At 43.4% G+C, this 19,752-nt stretch overlaps 1 protein-coding gene across 1 annotated transcript in view; it reads left to right on the top strand.

The window, feature by feature from the left end:
* The window catches only part of si:dkey-172j4.3 (diacylglycerol kinase eta), a 171,204-nt gene that overhangs the window by 118,680 nt on the left and 32,772 nt on the right, over positions 1 to 19,752 (top strand). Inside the window, exons 13-19 of the mRNA XM_059977382.1 lie at positions 846 to 937; positions 10,361 to 10,460; positions 10,628 to 10,889; positions 12,672 to 12,788; positions 13,153 to 13,225; positions 14,824 to 14,931; positions 16,033 to 16,129. Coding sequence (XP_059833365.1) covers positions 846 to 937; positions 10,361 to 10,460; positions 10,628 to 10,889; positions 12,672 to 12,788; positions 13,153 to 13,225; positions 14,824 to 14,931; positions 16,033 to 16,129 — 849 coding nt within the window. The remainder of the gene's footprint in view (positions 1 to 845; positions 938 to 10,360; positions 10,461 to 10,627; positions 10,890 to 12,671; positions 12,789 to 13,152; positions 13,226 to 14,823; positions 14,932 to 16,032; positions 16,130 to 19,752) is intronic.

Below are 19,752 nucleotides of genomic sequence, written 5' to 3'. Positions count from 1 at the left end.
CCTTTTTGGGTAGCTGGTAATCATACTCGCGAATGTGAATTCTGCACTTAGTCACAGAGTCATGTAACCCAGGAACATGCCCTTTGTCCAGCCGTGTCCATTAAGCACTCATTAATTCTCTCCATTTTCCCAAACATCCCTTCAGATTCAAACTCTCAGCTGCACACTAGAGACAATTTAACAGCAGAGAGTTAATCAACCAACCTACGTGTTGTTGAGGTGCGGAGGAGACTGGAGCCCTGGAGAAACCTAGGTGGTTACAAGAAGAATGCAGAAACTCCAGCCAAACAGCCCCAGAGGTCAGGATTGACCCAAAGACTCTGGCACAGTGAGGAAGCAGTTCTACCTGCTCTGCCACACTGCCACCTGACATTATGTATACCCTGATACCGTATTAGCCACATGCCCAGGGAGAGTTGTTGGTAACACTTTTCAGTCTTCTCCACGATAGTCCAGTTAACATCACATTTTGGAAGCAGAAAGAACCTCTCCACATGCCTCCCTCTGTAAAACTTAAAAGTGTCAATACAACTCGCCATTCGTTTATTTACTAACAGTTCTCTTTCAAAGTGTCATGGGCACATCAGACAATACATAATAGCTCTTTCTCTGCCCCACACTTTCCAAACCTTTGGAGCCAATGCAGATCTCTATAATGTTAAATTGCAAAACTGAGCTTTCAATGTTATCACGACTGCAGGCAGGAACTTTAAATGCAGTGTGCAGTGAGTCAGAGTGGAGCAGATTACTCCACCACATTCCCTGCATAACCCACTTCTCACACTGGCATCTCCTGCATTCTCTATCTCTACGTTAATCCTAACTGCAACAATTCTCTTCCCCAGGATCCAATATCTCAGTATGCCAACTTGATTGTCTATCACTTGACAAAAGTTCTCGAATCTGACCAACATGCTGATGTCATTTCCTCTGCCAGGTACGTCCCTTTGGTATTGTTGGTAACTTGCCAAGCTCAGGTACAGGGAGCACTGATGTCTTTGGGCCTCAGCAAACATAGCGGAAACCCAGCAAGATGGCGGTGCCTTCAGGCTGCCAGTCAGTTCTCACGTCCCCTAGACGGATTCCATCCCAGTCTCCGTCTCTTCAGTCACGACACACACTGGGGCAAGAGCTGAGGAACTCAAGTTATGCAAAAGAATAAGTGTCAATGAATCACAGGGGATAAGGGTGAATAACAGCTGCTGGAGAGCTTCACCAAGATGCAGCCTAATTAGAGAAAATTAGAAATAAGGGGACGCTAGATGAAATTGGATACTCCTCTGGAGCATCAGAGGGTGAGGAGAGACCTGACAGAAGTATTTAAAATTATGGAACGACTAGATTGGGTCAACAGTCAGAGTCTTTTTTTTCCCAAGTAGAAATGTCAAATATTAGAGGGCATAGATTTAAGGTGAGAGGATGAAGTTTAAATGAGACTTCTAGTCAAATTTTATACACAGAGACAATGTCAGAGTAGGTGGTGTTAGCAACATTTGAGAGGCACTTAGACTAGCACATGAGCAAGCATCGAACACAGGGATATAGAACATGTCCAGGCAGATGAGATTAGTTTAAATTAGCAGAGACCATTAGCTGAAAGACCTGATTCTGTGCTGTACTGTTCTATGTTCTATTTTCCAATGCTCTTTATAGTTACACGTGTTGTACCACAGTCATTTCAACACCCCCAGGACCCGCACGAATGAGATATGAAGTGTAAACCACTGAGAGAGAACTGTTGGAGGATGTGATGGAAACATGGTCCTACTTTGCCCCATTATAAGGGTCCCACATTGCACTTGGGGCACACTGTACAGTTCTGGTCACCCTCTTATTGAAAACGCAACGTTAAAAAGTACTCAAAAGATTTATGAGGATGTTGCCACAATTAGAAGCCCTGATTAATAAAGAGAGGTTCTTTTTTCCTTGGAATGTAGAGGAATGGGGAATAATGTTAAAAAAGTGTTTAAAATTATGGGACAGAGATAAAGTGTATGGTAACAGTCTTTTCCCCAGGTTAGGGGAGTCCAAAACTAGGGAGATAGGTTTCAGGTGAGAGGGGTAAGATTTGAAAGGGACCTAAGGGGTAAATTTTTCATCCAGTGCTTGGTAAGTATATGGAATGAGTTGTCAGAGCAATTGTTAACTGAGCACTATTGGCAGCTCAATATGGTACATAGACACCAGAAAATAACCTTGCCGAAAATTTATACTTTTTAGTTCACAACTGAAAGATTCACCACATCGTTTCAATCACTTAGCTCTTCAGTTTCACAACTCAATCAATTACTGGTACACTTCTTTAGCTTCCAAAACCCATCCTGATGAAGGGTTTTGGCCCAAAATGTCAACTCTTTATTTCCCTTCCCCTGCATGTCGCCTATACTGTTAAGTTCCTTCAAAATTTCACGTGCATAGACCCAGAATTTCCACATCTGTGGAACTCTCATGTTCCCAAAATCCACCACTTGTATTCAGATATTACACACCCTTGATGGGTTCATTGATGTCGTGGCTCAGAATTACTTCCTCTTTATCAGATTCATAGGGATAGTTTTGGGGACAGTGTGGGGAGTCAGGGGTTAGGTTAGGTTTTAGGGACAAGGAGAAAGGGGAATGAAGGGTTAGGGGCAGGAGTGTGTGTTCGGAATGCTCTCTGGTCTAAGGTTAGAGAAGCTGGAGACTGGGTCACCAGGCTCTCAGATCAGTGTTCCCCAGCTTGGCAAATCCTGAGTCAGAGTTTTGTGTGGGCTGGAGTCACGAGAACTGGTGACTCCCCCGAAGCCATGGGATTGGAGGTCCGTGTGAGCCTGGAAGTCAGGGGCTGAAGCACTCCAGAGCTGAAGATTAGTGATCTTGAAGACTGGATCAGGCAAAGCCCAAAGGTCAAACCCATGATTGGTGAGCCCTGGAATCGACGCCTGAAGGTCAACCCATGATTAGAGAGTCCTGAGGTCAATAGCCAGACGTTGGAAAAATCCAGAGGGCAAAGCTGGAGGTCAAAGTCCAGGGCTCGGCAAGTCCACAGGTAGAATACCCAGAAAGGTCAAAGACTGAAGCAGGCAAATCCAGAGATGAAAAGCCCAAAATGTTGAGTGTGAATTCAGCAAGTCTGGAGGTAGAGGCCCAAAGGCCATGACTACAAGTTTGGGCCAAAGTCTGGAAGTTAGAGGCCTGATGTCTGCGAGTCTAAGTGTCTGGTGCCAAGAGCTGGAGACCCAGAGGTGCCCTGTCCTGAGGTTGGAGGCCTGTCTGTCTGTGCGAGGGGGTAGGTAGGTAAGAAGGTGGGAAAGGGGCTCGTTTGTCTTGTTTTGTTCCATTGTTGCTGCTGTTGGTGTTGTTTGAGCATGCTGGAATGTGTGGCAACACATCCTTGGGATTGTTGTTTATTAATATAAAAGTTGCATTTCACTGTATGTTTCAATGTATTTATTGATAAATCAATCTGAATCTAAATGAACCACTATATGATGAATGTGGCCAGGGTTTGATCTTGACGATTTCTACTCTAAATGTTCTTCATTGGTTGGTCTCTGGAGTCACTGCCGCCTTTGGTCACATAAGCTATCTTTTTATACATTTCCCCACCATCTTTCCATCACACAGCCTTAATTCCAATCCTAACCCTCAGGACATGTGTTTCCATAACGTCTTCAAATTGCTATTGGTACCATCCTACAACTACCTTAACCATCTGGTTCCTAAGTTTCCAGAGATTACTTGAGCTTTATCATCTATCAAATGGCAAATTTCTACAAGATGTCAGGTCCCAAACACTTCCATCTGTTAGACCTTCCTTCCAGATAGCTCACAGCAGGATATCTACAGCGGACTGTAAAGCTGTCTCAGAACAGTTCTTATTTAAGAATGGGCAGGTGTCATTGACACGAATGTTCTTCACTGTGCCCATTTGACCTGTAGTTTGCAGCATCTTTTCCCAGGCAGTACAGTATCCTCCCAAAGCATAATGCGTACTTGACATTGCTCTGGCTTGTACAGGATCCTTTAAGAAACATTTGGATGGGTACATGGAAAGGTGGGGCTTGGAGCGATATGGGCTGAACAGAGGAAATTGGGACCAGCTTTGTGGAACAGCATGGACTCGATGGGCCAAAAGGGGCTTGCATCCATGCTATATTACGCAGTGATTCTATGAGAGAGCAGAGATTTTCACCCTGTGGCCTAGCCAATAATTACTCCTCACACAATATTGCTAAAAGGACATTTTGTTATGGACTCAGATACAATAGCTGCTGCATTTCACAAATTAACACAGTAATTGTACATCTAGAACACAGAAAACACAGAACATAGAGAGTAGAACAGTGCTCCACAATGCAGGCCCTTCAACCTATGATATTGTGTTACATTTTAACCTTTTCCATTGTTAGTTTAACCCTTCCCTCTCACACAGCCTTCCATTTTCCTTCTATCCACACGCCTACCTAAGTATGTCTTAAATATATTTCATTGGTTTTGAGAAGCCTACTAGTTACATAATCATACTTTTGATTATTTCTGTTATAGTGTGACCAACATAAAGAAATTGAACAACTTGAAACAGGCAGGTTTGAAAGAAAACAATAATTCAAAGAGTTTTACGAATTGTCCATGTGTGATGGGAAATTCTGCTTCCCCCTGCGTTACTGTGGGCAGCTGACTCAGGCAATGTCTCTGTCTATAGAAGAAGGCGAATTATACAGCAAGCAGTTCTACCCATTTGAGTTTATGATGTTAAGTAGTGTTCTGACTGAGTTGGTTAAGATGATTAAAAGATTTGAAAGGATACCCAATGTGGAAGTGGGCAAATTTAGAACAAGGGGCGTAATCTTAAAAACAAGAGCCAGGTTCTTCAGGGAACATTTTACACACACTGCAGATCTTGAACTCTCTTGTCGGAGAAATTGCTGTGGGATTTCATGTAAAAAAAAAAGACAAAGTAATGAGTGGTTATTTAACCACTATAAATTGCCCCTAGTAGGTAGGAGGGAATATAGGGGCATAAATGAGAATGTGGGTTTAATATGGTATTAATAATGGTACAGACTTGGTGGGCAGAAAGGCCTGTTTGTCTGTTGTGTGTCTATGAATGTGTGATTAACAGAAAGCTAAGGCAGGCGGTAACCATTCATCTAGCTTCTATTGCTTAAATCTGAGCAGAGGCAAAGTCTCAAGATGGAGCTGATGTTTCCGAGGCCGGGTCGCGGTCCGAGTAACATAGACTAACAACAAGCTAGTACTCAGAGAATGGCCCTGAGTCAGAAACAATTGTACCCTGCCTATCTTATCATTGTACCACCATTTATTAAATACAAGTGCATTGAGTACATGGACATGTTTGTGTCCCGTGGTACATCATCCCAGACAGTGCATGGGAGCACCATTACCCCTCACCGTATCAGTGACTCGCTCACTAAGTCCGGACCTCAGAGCTTAATCCATCCCACAAGGGGTTGGGTAGTGTAGACTCCAGTGTGGAATGATCAACATGCAAAAGAATGTGTACTCAAAGTGGTAGAGCAGAGATGGTTTCAAGGTCCTGTGGCATGTGTGTTACTGTGGGGTGTTTTTACTGGAGGTAAGTCAATGGTACATGCCCCATCATGGAGACCTGCACTGGAACAAAGCACATCCTGTAGTGGAAAACTTCTCCAATATCAAAGCATGTTCCATTATGGAGAGCCCTATAGTATCAGAAAAAATCCTACAATAGAAACCTACATTAGAGAGCAACATGTCACCCTTGTCACTAAGAGAATAAACAGACTGGACTACGTTTATAGAACAGACGCAGTACTTACAAAGCCATCCAACAACCTCCTCTTGGGCTGTCTGACGAAATCTCCATAATGTTAAACTCATCAATCTGACCACTGCTGAAAATGAGAAACCAGTCATCATTGTGTGGCTAATGAGGCAATCTCTAAACTTCAGGACTGTTTAGAATGGACTATCCGATAGAAGTTTAAGGCAGCTGCCGCAAATGCTCAAGAGGAATATGCCTCGTCTGTCACCAGCTACATCTGTAAGTGTGTAGATGACATTGGAACCTCGAGGATGGTCATTGTACAGCCCTACCAGAAGCCCTGGCTGACCACAGAGGTGGTTCGCTGCTGAAAACTCAGGACACTGCCTTCAAAACAGCTCTCAGAGTTGCAGAAGGAATATCAGGAGGGCGAAGGCTGCCTATGGAGAAAAAAATTCTGGAACACCGGTACCTTAACGATCCCTGGTGTACGTGGCTGGGCATCAGGAGTATTACTTACTACAGCATCGATGCCTCCTTTCCCGATGCTCTAAACAACTTTTATGCAAACTTCGAGGCATGCAACACAACACCAGCCACAAAACCTAACCTCCTTCCAGATGGGCAGCAGACATGAGAAAGACTTCACAGAGAATCAACCCCTCCAAAACGCTGCCAAGCCAGACAACAGTCCAAGCCAAGGTCTCAGGGAGCGTGCCCACCAGCTCACCGACGTCTTCAGGCACTCCGGCTCACTGACAGACGTAATTAGCAGTTCACTCATCCAGGCTTCTGTCACACATGCTTCAAATCAGCTACCATCATCCCTGTATAAAGAACTCAACACCTTCAGAACTAAACAAGTACTGCCCAGTGGTGTCAATCATCATGATGTGCTTTGAGCGGCTGGTAGTGGCACATATCAAAAACTCCATTCCTGCCACACTGGACACTCAGTTCAGTTGCTTACCATCAGAACCAATCTACAACAGATGCCAAGCAGCAGTCATGTACCTGGGCCTGACACACCTAGAAAACTAGGACGCTTATGTTAGAATGCTGTTTCTGGATTTCAGTTTGGCATTCAACATTATTGTCGCATACATTTGGTGAACAAACTCCTACTCCTCCATCAAAATACATCATTGTGCAACTGTGTGTGAGATTTCCGAACTAACTCCTCCTCCCTCTCGATCATCCTCAACACAGGTGCCCCCCAGGGGCGTATACTGAGCCCATTGATTACACAAAGCTGCACGGCCAGACTCCAGAGTTTTCCCATTGTCAAGGTTGTTGACGACAGAACAATGGTGGGGCTCAGGACAAGGTTTGACGGTGGATATGCAATGGCAAGCATTTAAAGATCGCATGGATGAACCACAACAAGTGTTCATCCCAGTTTGGCAAAAGAATAAACGAGGGAAGGTAGAGCACCCGTGGCTGACAAGGGAAATTAGGGATAGTATGAAGTCCAAAGAAGAAAGATACAAATTAGCAAGAAAAAGCGGCACACCTGAGGACTGGGAGAAATTCAGAGTTCAGCAGAGGAGAACTAAGAGTTGAATTAGGAAAGGGAAAAAAGATTATGAGAGAAAGCTGGCAGGGAACATAAAAACTGACTGTAAAAGCTTTTATAGATATGTGAAAAGAAAAGGTTTGGTTAAGACAAATGTCGGTCCCTTACAGTCAGAAACAGGTGAATTGATTATGGGGAACAAGGACTTGGCAGACCAATTGAATAATTACTTTGGTTCTGTCTTCACTAAGGAGGACATAAATAATCTTCCGGAAATAGTAGAGGACCGAAGGTCTAGAGAGATGGAGGAACTGAGGGAAATACATGTTAGTAGGGAAGTCGTGTTAGGTAAATTGAAGGGATTAAAGGCAGATAAATCCCCAGGGCCAGATGGTCTGCATCCCAGAGTGCTTAAGGAAGTAGCCCAAGAAATAGTGGATGCATTAGTGATAATTTTTCAAAACTCCTTAGATTCTGGATTAGTTCCTGAGGATTGGAGGGTGGCTAATGTAACCCCACTTTTTAAAAAAGGAGGGAGAGAGAAACCGGGGAATTATAGACCGGTTAGCCTGACATTGGTGGTGCGGAAAATGCTAGAGTCAGTTATCAAAGATGTCATAACAGCACATTTGGAAAGAGGTGAAATCATCGGACAAAGTCAGCATGGATTTGTGAAAGGAAAATCATGTCTGATGAATCTTATAGAATTTTTTGAGGACGTAACTAGTAGAGTGGATAGGGGAGAGCCAGTATATTTAGATGTTCAAAAGGCTTTTGACAAGGTCCGACACAGGAGATTAGTGTGCAAACTTAAAGCACACGGTATTGGGGGTATGATATTGATGTGGATAGAGAATTGGTTGGCAAACAGGAAGTAAAGAGTGGGAGTGAATGGGACCTTTTCAGAATGGCAGGCAGTGACTGGTGGGGTACCGCAAGGCTCAGTGCTGGGACCCCAGTTGTTTACAATATATATTAATGATTTAGACAAGGGAATTAAATGCAGCATCTCCAAGTTTGCGGATGACAAGAAACTGGGCAGCGGTGTTAGCTGTGAGGAGGATGCTAAGAGGATGCAGGGTGACTTGGATAGGTTAGGTGAGTGGGCAAATTCATGGCAGATGCAATTTAATGTGGATAAATGTGAGGTTATCCACTTTGGTTGCAAGAGCAGGAAAACAGATTATTATCTGTATGGTGGCCGATTAGGAAAAGGGGAGCTGCAACGAGACCTGGGTGTCATTGTACACCAGTCATTGAAGGTGGGCATGCAGGTACAGCAGGCGGTGAAAAAGGCAAATGGTATGTTGGCATTCATTGCAAAAAGATTTGAGTACAGGAGCAGGGAGGTTCTACTGCAGTTGTACAGGGCCTTGGTGAGACCGCACCTAGAGTATTGTGTGCAGTTTTGGTCCCCTAATCTGAGGAAAGACATTCTTGCCATAGAGGGAGTACAAAGAAGGTTCACCAGATTGTTTCCTGGGATGGCAGGACTTTTATATGAAGGAAGACTGGATCAACTAGGCTTATACTCGCAGGAATTTAGAAGATTGATGGGGGATCTTATTGAAACGTATAAAATTCTAAAGGGATTGGACAGGCTAGATGAAGGAAGATTGTTTCTGATGTTGGGGGAGTCCAGAACGAGGGGTCACAGTTTAAGGATAAAGGGGAAGCCTTTTAGGACTGAGATGAGGAGAAACTTCTTCACACAGAGAGTGGTGAATCTGTGGAATTCTCTGCCACAGGAAACAGTTGAGGCCAGTTCATTGACTATATTTAAGAGGGAGTTAGATATGGTCCTTGTGGCTAAAGGGATCATGGGGTATGGAGAGAAAGCAGGTACAGGGTTCTGAGTTGGATGATCCGCCATGATCATACTGAATGTCAGTACAGGCTCGAAGGGCCAAATGGCCTACTCCTGCACCTATTTTCTATGTTTCTGTTTCTCATCAACAATAATGAGGTGGACTACAAAGAAGAGGTGGAAGAGCTTGAGGCCTGGTGCCTGGCAAATAACCTCTTCCTCAGTGTCAGAAAGGCAAAGGAGTAGTTACCGACTTCAGGAGGACTCACCCCACTCGTACACCTCTTTACATCATTGGCACAGGAACAGAATGCGAGTAGCTTCCATCCCCTGGGAGCGCAAATCTCACACAACCACTGCTGGTTCCTTCACAATCAAAAGAGCTCCCCAATGCCTCTACTTTCTGAGGAGGCTGAATGGCTCTGGATTATGCAGATCAATATTCGTGACCTTCCACAGATGTACAGTACCATTCCAACATGCTGTGTCACTGCATGGTATGGGACTGCACTGTAGCACTGGGAGGCTTTACAACGCGTAGTCAAAACTGCCCACCACATTACCGGCACCAGCCTACTCACTTTTACCCTTACTGCTTGGCAAAGTAACTGGATATGCAGAAAGGTGCTGGAAATAGGCTAGCAATATTATGACATATCCCAACCACCCTGCTCATGGACTGTTCGCATCAGGGAGGAGGCTACGTAGCATACACGCCAGGACCAACAGACTCAGAAGATAGTTACTTTCCCTAAGCAGTAAGGTTGATCAATGCTTCTAACCACTAACCCAGTACAGTCCACCTCCCACCACCACCTGATCACCCTGTCAGAGTCACCGTATGTACAGACACTCCTGTACCTAGCATCACTTTATGTACATTTAATCAGTCTATGTATATAAGCTCTCTTCTGTACTTATATATTTTGTGTATTTTTCTTATTGTGTTCTTTAGTGTGTGTTTTATATGCAATATCAGATCCAGAATAGCAGTTATATCTTTCTCCTTTACATTTGTGCACTGGAAAAGACATTAAACAATCCTGAATCTTGAACCTATTACATCAGAGCACGTTCCGTCGTGGAGAGCCCCGCATAGTCCACTCACTGGAGCAACAGAGATACCTACTCAACATGCTTTTCATTTCTGTCTTCACTGACAATCTCAGTCATTTTTCTAAAGTTCTCTGTTCCTCTCCTTCCCATGTCTCATTTTCTTTTACCTTTCTTTAATACTCCTGCCGGTTATTATTACCTTCTGTCCCAACCTTTGCTTTCTGTTGACGTGCAGGTTTATATGTGAGACAGCAAGCAACTTTACAACTGAGGTTGGTAAAGCCTACAAGAGGGTTGAAGAGAACAAGGAGGAAGCAGACTCAATTACAAAGAAGGTGGGTCATTGATAGAAATAAACACTGCCCCTCTGACTGAATCCTCACTCTACCAACTGCTGTAACTCTTGAGATATAGTCTTGGGAGTTCATGGTAGGGATTGGGAAAGTGGGACGGCTTGAACCACAGCTGGTCAACGTGATGTGTCTATACTTCTCTATTGCAGTGTGCAATGTTGACTCAGAAACTGGACTCCCTGGTCAAGGTTCTTGGCGATGAATCCCAGGCACTGATTATCCCCACCGGCACCTCTCCACCATCCACAGGTGAACAGGGTGAGGGCAAACCTGCTCAAACTGGTGGAGACCTTGAAAACAAGCCAGACGCAAATTCTGTGCCCAAAACGTTGAAGTCCAAGGAAGAACTCATGCTGCGAGCTAACAGTTTGAAGAAAGCTCTGAGGCAGATCATCAAACAAGCAGAGAAAGGTAAGTTCAGATGGTTAGCAGCTCACTCATATAACAAAGCAGATTAGATGAGAGACTGACAAAGCTGGAGTGAGTGAGGAATGACAGAAAGGGAACAGATTGATACAGGATGAGCCAGGGAAGGATTGTCCCAAGTGTGGACAAGTATTGCCATTGGTTCAGTATTGTCACTTATACCAAGATACAGTGAAAAGCTAATCACTGGACAGGTGGAGAGAAGAGAAGTGGATAGAGAGGAGCCAGAATGGGAAATGGGACAAAAGAAGAGGGAAGGGGAAAGATTACCAGAAATTGGAGATGTTAATGTTCATGCCATAAAATTGGAAGCTTATCAACCAACCTGAGCAAGGCCTCATTGTGGAAAAAAAGAGGAGGCCATGGTCCAATATGTTGAAATGGGAATGGGAAGCTGAACTAAAATGTGTGGCCACTGGAAAATCCAGCCTTTTGTAGCTGATTGAGCAAAGGTGCTCGATGAAGTGATCCCCCAGTCTTTGTTGGTTTCATCAGTGTAGAGGAGGTTGTGCTGGATACAGGCGGGTGGGGGGGCACCTTGACAGAGGTGAAGTATCCCCTTAACTGTAAAAATTGTTTGGGTCCCTGAATGGTGATGTGGGAGGAGAAGTAGGGACAGATGTAGCCCGACCCTCTTGTAGGGATGAGCCAGGAGGGAGATGTGGATAGAGGGATGAGTGGACAAGGGAAACACAAAGCAAGCGATCCCTGCAGAAAACAGTGAGTGGAGGGTAGGGAAAGATGTGCTTTCTTGTGGGATCCCTTTATAGATGGAGACATTACAGAGAATGGTTCACTGCATGTAGAGCTTGGTGGGGTAAGGACAAGGAGAACCTCCTCCCAGTCATGTTGAATGGGGGAGGATGGGCTGAGATTAGGTGCTGAACTTGAGGAGATGCAAGTGAGGGCATCATTGATGGTGGTGGAAAGGAATCCCCAAAATCTGAAGAATGAGGGCATCTTGTTTTTTCTAGAATGAAAACCTCATCCCGAGAACAAATGTGGCACAGCTAAAGGAACTGAGTAAAGGAAATAGCAATTTTGCAAGTGACTGGATAGTAAGAGGTATAGTCAAAGTAGCTGTGAGAGCCTGCACGTTTCTAAAAGATATCAGAGATTGGGAAAAGGGAGAGAGGTGTCTGAGATGTCTTTGAGGGCAGGGTGGAGGTTGTAGCAAAGTTGATGAAATTGAGCTCAGCATGGGTGCAGGAAGCAGCAACAATGCAGTTGTCAGTTGAGCATAGAATGAGTTACGAGTGTTACCTGTGGAAGCTTGGAACATGATTGAGAGTGTGCAAAATGTCATGAGTGTAGGGAGGAAAGAACTGAACAAAGGAGGACAATGTGGAGTCAAGATATGCAGACATCAGTTCAGTGGGACAGTAGCAGGCAGAAGCAGTGGTCCGACCTGGACAATCAGGTTTGTGGATCTTGGGTAGGACTTAGAAACAAGCAGTGCTGGGTAAGCAAACTATGAGGTTGTTAGCAGTGGATAGGAGATCTCCAAATTCAGTGAGGCTATGATGGTGTGAGAGACAATGGCCTGATGCTCCTTAGTGGGGTAATGTTCAAGGGGTAAGTACGAGGAAGTGTCTTGAGAGTTGCCTCCATTCAAGCAGTTCTTTAATCCAGTCAATCCCAGTGATACCAACGTGATGTTTCAAATATAAAATATCTGCCTTTGCTCTCTATATGTCTATGCCGTGTTACTGGTTAATAGTAGCATTGTTTGCCCAGGCTGCATTCAGCTTTTATCTTTTCTTCCAGTGGTTGATGAACAGAACAAGCAGAGTCAAGTAATGTACAGTTGTCCCCCAAACCACAACCCGCCTGTCTTCAGGAGAGAGAACACAGAGGAGTTGGGTGACAAGAACATAGAGACACGTAAGGCAGCTTCACTCTAATCACAATAATACCCATCTCCAGAACACTCTCAGCATAGCACAGTATCCCAATGAACTCCACACTTCAAACAGTGCATAGTGTTGGGTGCTGGGGAGGAGCTGAACACTCAGAATGAGGAGAGCTGCTAATGGGCAAAATGCAACTATTCTACAACGGACAGATGGGTCACCCTCGGGAGTTACATCTGGCATGTCAATGTGCAGAGAGCCAGATGAGTTACCCTGGGATGACTCTTCTTGTGACTGTACAGAGGGACATATATGTCACCGTAGAGAGTGGTATCTCCTGTGACTGTAGAATGTATTTTTCTCACCTGCTTATTCTTTTATTGATTCACTAACAGTGACCTCCACAACATCCACTATCATACTTGACCGATCAGATGGAAGCAGTTCCACTGAAGATCTCAGCTCAGTGTAAGTGTTCAATATCTAAGTCCCTCTGCAATGTTACCTGCGTCTAACACTGATGGAATTCAGATTTGTGAGTTTGCTTAGGAAGGAGTTATCTCGTGTGGCACTTGTTTATTTGCAACTTCAGACCACTGGACCTTGGCTGAACCTCTTGCCTTTGCAAAAAATAACAAAGATAATTTTCTAGGGAATTCTGGGAAAGAAGATATTTACGTTCTTATCAGCATTGATATCTACAACACACATTCACAGATTAGATAAAGCACATGCTAGTTACAGAATAGTAGCATGTATCATTCCCAAGGTAGATATAATGTAGAACAGGTTAGTTACAGAATTAACCTCTCTCTGTAACTATGAAGCACAGACCCATACTCCCAGAAATGGGGAAAAGTGTTTTCTCTGGGCAAATAAAACATGCTCACTGAACAGCAATAAATAGCATTTTGATATATATTCTTCATTTGCTAATCATGTCAATCAGATAAACAGAAGCATGGTGGGATACGTGTGCTCTGGGGGTCTCCCAGGCATTTGTTGTGTCCCAGGCAACCACAGGGGCAAGAAGTTTCATTATTTGGTTTTGGAGCTTGAACTACAACTGATGGTGCCATTTGTTGTCTATCTATGAGTCTGAAGGTTTTGTGGAAAGCATATTTAAGGAGGTAATCACCTTATAGTTCAAGGAACAGTGAGAAAATGGAGACTCAAGCAACAGATACAAAATGCTGGTGGAATGCAGCAGGCCAGGCAGCATCTATAGGGAGAAGTACAGTCGACGTTTTCAGCCGAAACCCTTCATCAGGACTAACCAAAAGAAGAGATAGTAAGAGATTTGAAAGCGGGAGGGGGAGATCCAAAATGATAGAAGGAGACAGGAGGGGGAGGGATGAAGCTACGAGCTGGAAAGTTGATTGGCAAAAGGGACACAGAGCTGGGGAGGGGAGCTCCAGAGGGAGATGGAGAGCAGACAAGGAGTGATTGTCAGAAGGACAGAGAGAGAGAAAAAAAAAAGGAGGAAAAAATAGATAAATAAGGGATGGGGTTAGAAGGGGAGGAGGGGCATTAACGGAAGTTAGAGAAATCAATGTTCATGCCATCGGGTTGGAGGCTACCCACGGAATATAAGGTGCTGTTCCTGCAACCTGAGTATGAAGGGAGACTGTCAGGCTGATGGATAAAAAAAGAAAGTAGGTCTTACTTCCCATGAATTTCATGACCCTAGCAATTGCATCTGATGCCAAGCTGATGACAGTGATTGACTATGTGGCAGAGGAAATTCAGGGAAACATGAAAGTGATGGTCAAGTCTATTAGATCATTGGTTAGCTTGAAATAGTTCTTTCTGGATGGGGGTGATGGTCAGTGAGCCAATTCTTCGCATGGTGGATTATGGCACAAGCAGGTTCTAAGGGAAGCAATCAGAAACATCCACAAGCAGGTTTATATATTTATGTGAGGTAAAATCCTGGGTCCAAGTTAAGGGTCAATGCAGGATTGATGTGTTGAAATACCCTCCTCTTTGTGTAAGATTCCATGATTCTGAATATACTTCACTTGAGATGATGCCGTGCACCCTGAGCTCTGTGCCTTTTGTTCTAGATTTTTCTCTGAGAAATGTGTAATGAACAATTACTTTGGCATTGGGTTGGATGCCAAGATATCGCTGGAGTTCAACAACAAGAGGGATGAACATCCCAAAAAGTGCAGGTGTGTGATCTGACTTTCTACAGATAGAGTATTCTCCTTATATAGGTGACGGAACACACAACAGTTCATCTCTGGACTAGAAGTACCTTCTCTCTTGTCAGAGACTGATGCATATCTGTCTTTGGCAGTTTCCACTGTATTTGGTTGCATTGAGATTGACTTTGGTCTGTCACAGGATACTACTCCCTACACAGAATAATGCAGACTGATCTGAGTTGATCTCTGCTAACCCCCAATATGACGGTGGTAAAACAAAATTAACGTAGGTTCTGGGCCTCGCATCTATGAGTACAGAATAATACAAGTCTGTTCTGCATTGTCCTTATGCAGTGTAACAACTTGAGCCAAGTCTGTCCCAGACTATCCCTATTGTCAAGAGCGCCATGGAGACATATCAGTTGTGTCTCACTCCAAGTGGACACATATTACTTCTCCCTTTCACACTCACTGTGACAGTCTTTCCACAGCTTCCTACACTGTTCCCATGAAATCTATTGTAAGTTCAAAGAACTGCACCTGATCTTCTCTCTGGACATATTGCAACCTTCTGACGTCAGCACTGAATACAGAAGTTTCAGATGAGCAGCTACTCCACCCATGGATGTCCCATTCCCAGAATTGTTTATATGTTTTTCTCCTCAGATTTCAGATTTCATTAATCTCTGCCCACTGATGCTCCCTCAAACACACTTTTCATGCCAGCCACTCCCAGCCAGAAGCACTACTCCTTGTGTCACAACCCTTCTTCGGTCTCCACTCTATCACACACCTTCCTATCAGTTCCCATTTATCTTCACAATTTTCCAAACCACACCATTCCCACTTCTCATCAAATTGCCTCCAACCTGAAACATGTTTCCAGCATTTTCTGTCTGTAAAGCAGTCTGATCCAGATCTGTCCCAGAATGTTCCTTTGCATGTGATGATTTTCAGAGTCTAGTGCTGCTATATGTGCAACAGAAGAGAATTCTTCACCTCTGTCCCAAGCTCTGTGGCTGGCTGTGCAATGCAAGCTGGACTTGGACTGTTCCAGCCACCAGTGTTGTACAGATCACATTTCTTATAACCAGTGTTGATTTATGTTACATTTCCTATGACCAGAAGTCGAACCAAGAACATGATGTTGTACGGAGTCCTTGGCACCAAAGAACTTCTCCAGAGAACATACAAGAATTTAGAGCAGCGCATCCATTTGGAGGTACATAGCTTATATCAGTGGCTGGTGGGTGGGATTGTTCATAGGACTGTTCTATCATTTCAGAAGCTGGGCTGCAGTGTGGTCTAATTAATGTGCAGGTAGGAGAGCCTCTGCATGAATCCTGGATGTAGCTACCTTTAATTTACTCAGGAATATAGCACAAAAGTGACTGGCATTGTCCCAAACCTTTGCTGAGTTGAAGATAAAATAATTTTGCTCTGAATCCAGTCTATAATGGACCTCCCTTTAGAATATTCAATGGCATATAAAGAACGGCATTTGATACATGTCATATCTTTCTCTGTAACTGCAATTTGAGTTTTCAATGGGATAATGTTAAGCTCTAGTCCATTTCCCTCTCTGGGCACCATTGCCAAAGCCAGCATTTGTTATCCACCCTGAACTGCCTTAAAAAAGTGGTAATTAATGATTTAATTGAACTGTTGCAGTCTTCATGAAAGGCTGCTCCCATATATTGGGGAGGAAGTTCCAGGATTTAGACCCATCAGCAATGAGGGAGCAGTGACACAATTCCAATTCAATACAGTGTTTGCCAGAGGAGAAACTGCAAGTTGTAGTGTTCAAATACATCTACCCATTTTCTCTTTACCTTCTTGGCAGTAAAGGTAATGGAGTTACTCTTGGACTAAGTAAGCACAATGAATTTTGTAGATTGTGCACCTGCAGCTGCTGTGCATTGGTGGTGGAGGGAATAAAATCCTTAGTGTTGGATCAGGATGGTCTGCTTTGACCTGCACTCATTTAAACAGATGGAGATGAACCCATCACACTCCTGATTTGTGCTTTGTAAATTGCAGACACCCATGGGTGTATCAGGTGAGTCACTTCCCACAAGATACTCAGCATTTGATGTGCTCTTGTCGTCAGGATATTTATATGGTTGGCTCAGTTGGGTTTCTAGCGATGTGAGAATGCTATTGGGTAATCAGCACTGTTACCATCTATAAATATCAAAAGTAGATGGTTGGAGTCTCTCTTACTGGGACTTCTGAGATATGCATGCTATTTGGCTCCAATCAGCTTGTGCCTGAATCTTGAGGGGATTTTACTCTATCCAGCATGCTTGGTAGCTGCCCTGTTCAATGGAGTAGTCAACAGGGGATTTTACTCGGTTTCTGGCTGACTTTGTCACAATTCTGGGAATGTTCAGTGGGGCAATGTGGAGGGAGCTACAATCCGTATATCCTATCATTCTGTAACTCGGAGGCATTCTGCTGAGACAGGGGAAAACCCATCAACATCAAGCGAAGGACTTGCCAGAAGAGGGCAGTGTCAGATCAGTAATTCTTTCAATCCAGCCTCTCCCTAGACATTTCAGAAGGATTGATCATCTGACCTAGGATACCCAGAGCACTGAGATAGAGGGAAGGCATGAGATAGAGGATGGCATGTTTTAGGAAGGGAGTGCAGTCTATAAGGAAAGATAGGCATGAGAGAAGGACCGAGATGAATTTGGACATTTTGACAAGAATAGGAAGTAACTACGAGAGAAATGTGATGGTTTAATGTTGAGCTGAGTTGAAATGGCTGGTATGTTCAGACTTGAGGAGCTTGTTGTGATTTAAGAACAAAACAATGTCTTCACTGCATTGCGCTAAACCCATGGCCTGTCTTCTTACCCATGTCCTCCACCTTTCCATGACAGGCCTCCTTGTGCTCCCACAACTCCCAGGCATTTTAGCTCCCATTTGGAAATCTAAATTGCTTGACATTAGTTCATTCCAACTGCCCTTGTAAAGTCCCTTCAGAATGCACATTGTTACCTATCTAACTTCAGCTTCTCTAGTAAAGGGTCAGAGTCAGAATCAGAATCTGGTCCAATATCACCGGTACATGTCGTGAAATTTGTTGTATTATGGCAACACTACAATGCAATACATAATAATAAAAGATATAAATCACCGTAAGAAATATTTTTAAAATAAAATAAAATAAAGTAAGTAATGCAAAAAATGAGCAAGGAAAGTAAAAAAGTATTAAGGTAGTGTACATGGGTTCATTGTCCATTCAGAAATCTGATGGCAGACGGGAAAAATTTGTTCCTAAAATGTTAAGTGTCTATTTTAAGCTCCTGTACTTTTTCCATAATGAATAAGAAGAGACATGTCCTGGTGATGGGGTTCTTAATGGTAGATGCTGCCTTTTTGAGCCATCAGGCTTTGAGATGTTCTTTATGCTGGGAAGGCTAGTGCCCATGATGGAGCTGGCTGAGTTTACAACTTTTTCTGATCCTGTGCAATCACCCTTTCATAGCAGAGGGTAATGCAACCAGTTTGCTCTCAAAGTAGATCTGTAGAAACTTGTTCTAGTTTTAATGAAATATATCTGCCGTCATGCCTTCTTTATAATTGCAGCAATATGTTCGGTCCAGAATATGTTAGATCTTTAGCGATCTGTAGATGTTCAAGGTTTTTCAGTGTTACACCAGATTCCAACATCTTCAGACTCTTATGTCTCCATAATGACAGACCTGGTTTTAACTTCATCTTGGCAGCACTGTTCACTCATAGTAACCTATGACATTCTTGTTTATAAAATACATATTTTCTGCTAGCCTAAACATAATCAAAGAGTTCTTTACTGCCCTTTGATGGACAGAGCTACAAAGACGCTGCGCTCTAAATATATCCATGTCTTAAATGGGTGACCATTTGTTTTTAATTAGAAACCCTTAGTTCCAGATTCTTCCACAAGTGGAGACATCGTCCCTGCATCTAATCACACAGGAAAGAGTCATAATCATGTATGTTTCAGTTAAGTCCACTTTTACCCTTTTAAACTCTAGGGGATACAAACAAACTTGTCCAACATTTGTTTATTAGACAACACACTTATTCCAGCTGATAGCTGAACTACTCCAACACTTGAAGACTCTTCTCTCAAGTGGTCTAACCAGTGCCCTTTATAACTGAAGCAAACCCTGTCTAATTTTATCTTCCCCTTGCGATTAATGATAATATCCTTTTAGCCCCTCTAAGTGATTAGCCATACTTGCATGCTGGCACTTGTAAACTTTGCTCACCAGGACACTTGCATCTACTTGAATTTCAAAGCACTATAGTCTCTTGCCATGTACCTAATACGTTTCTTACTTTTCCTCTAAAGAATGGTTAAGTTCACATTTTTAAATAGTACATTCCATATCTCTTCCTGCTCACTTAAGCTGAGTACATCCATGTGAGCCCCTTATACCCTTGTCAAACCTATCTCTCTACCTTTCTGTCCTTAACAAATTTTGGTACCCAAGTCATTTATGTCGATTACATAAAGTTGTGGTGCAGCACCGGAGACCAGGTTTGATCCTAATATCAGGAGCTGTCTGTGTGCAATTGACATGTTCTCTTTGTGATCATGTCGCTTTCCCTGGGTGCACATCCAGGTAATTGGCTGCTGTCTGTTGTTCTGAGTGTGTAAGTAGATGGTAGAAATTAATGAGAACATGGGACAAATGAGGGGAAACAAATTAATGCACAATTACTGTAGAGTGAGTATAAATAGATGGTTACAGTCAGCATGGAGTTGATCAGTCAGAAGGATTATTTTCATCTGTATCTCTCTATGACACAATGACTTTAACCTCAGCAGAAATTCCTGTGGCACAC

The sequence above is a fragment of the Hypanus sabinus genome, chromosome 8 (genome assembly GCF_030144855.1).
Source record: "Hypanus sabinus isolate sHypSab1 chromosome 8, sHypSab1.hap1, whole genome shotgun sequence".
Lineage (NCBI taxonomy): Eukaryota > Metazoa > Chordata > Chondrichthyes > Myliobatiformes > Dasyatidae > Hypanus > Hypanus sabinus.
This window is presented reverse-complemented; position numbering and strand designations above follow the sequence as displayed.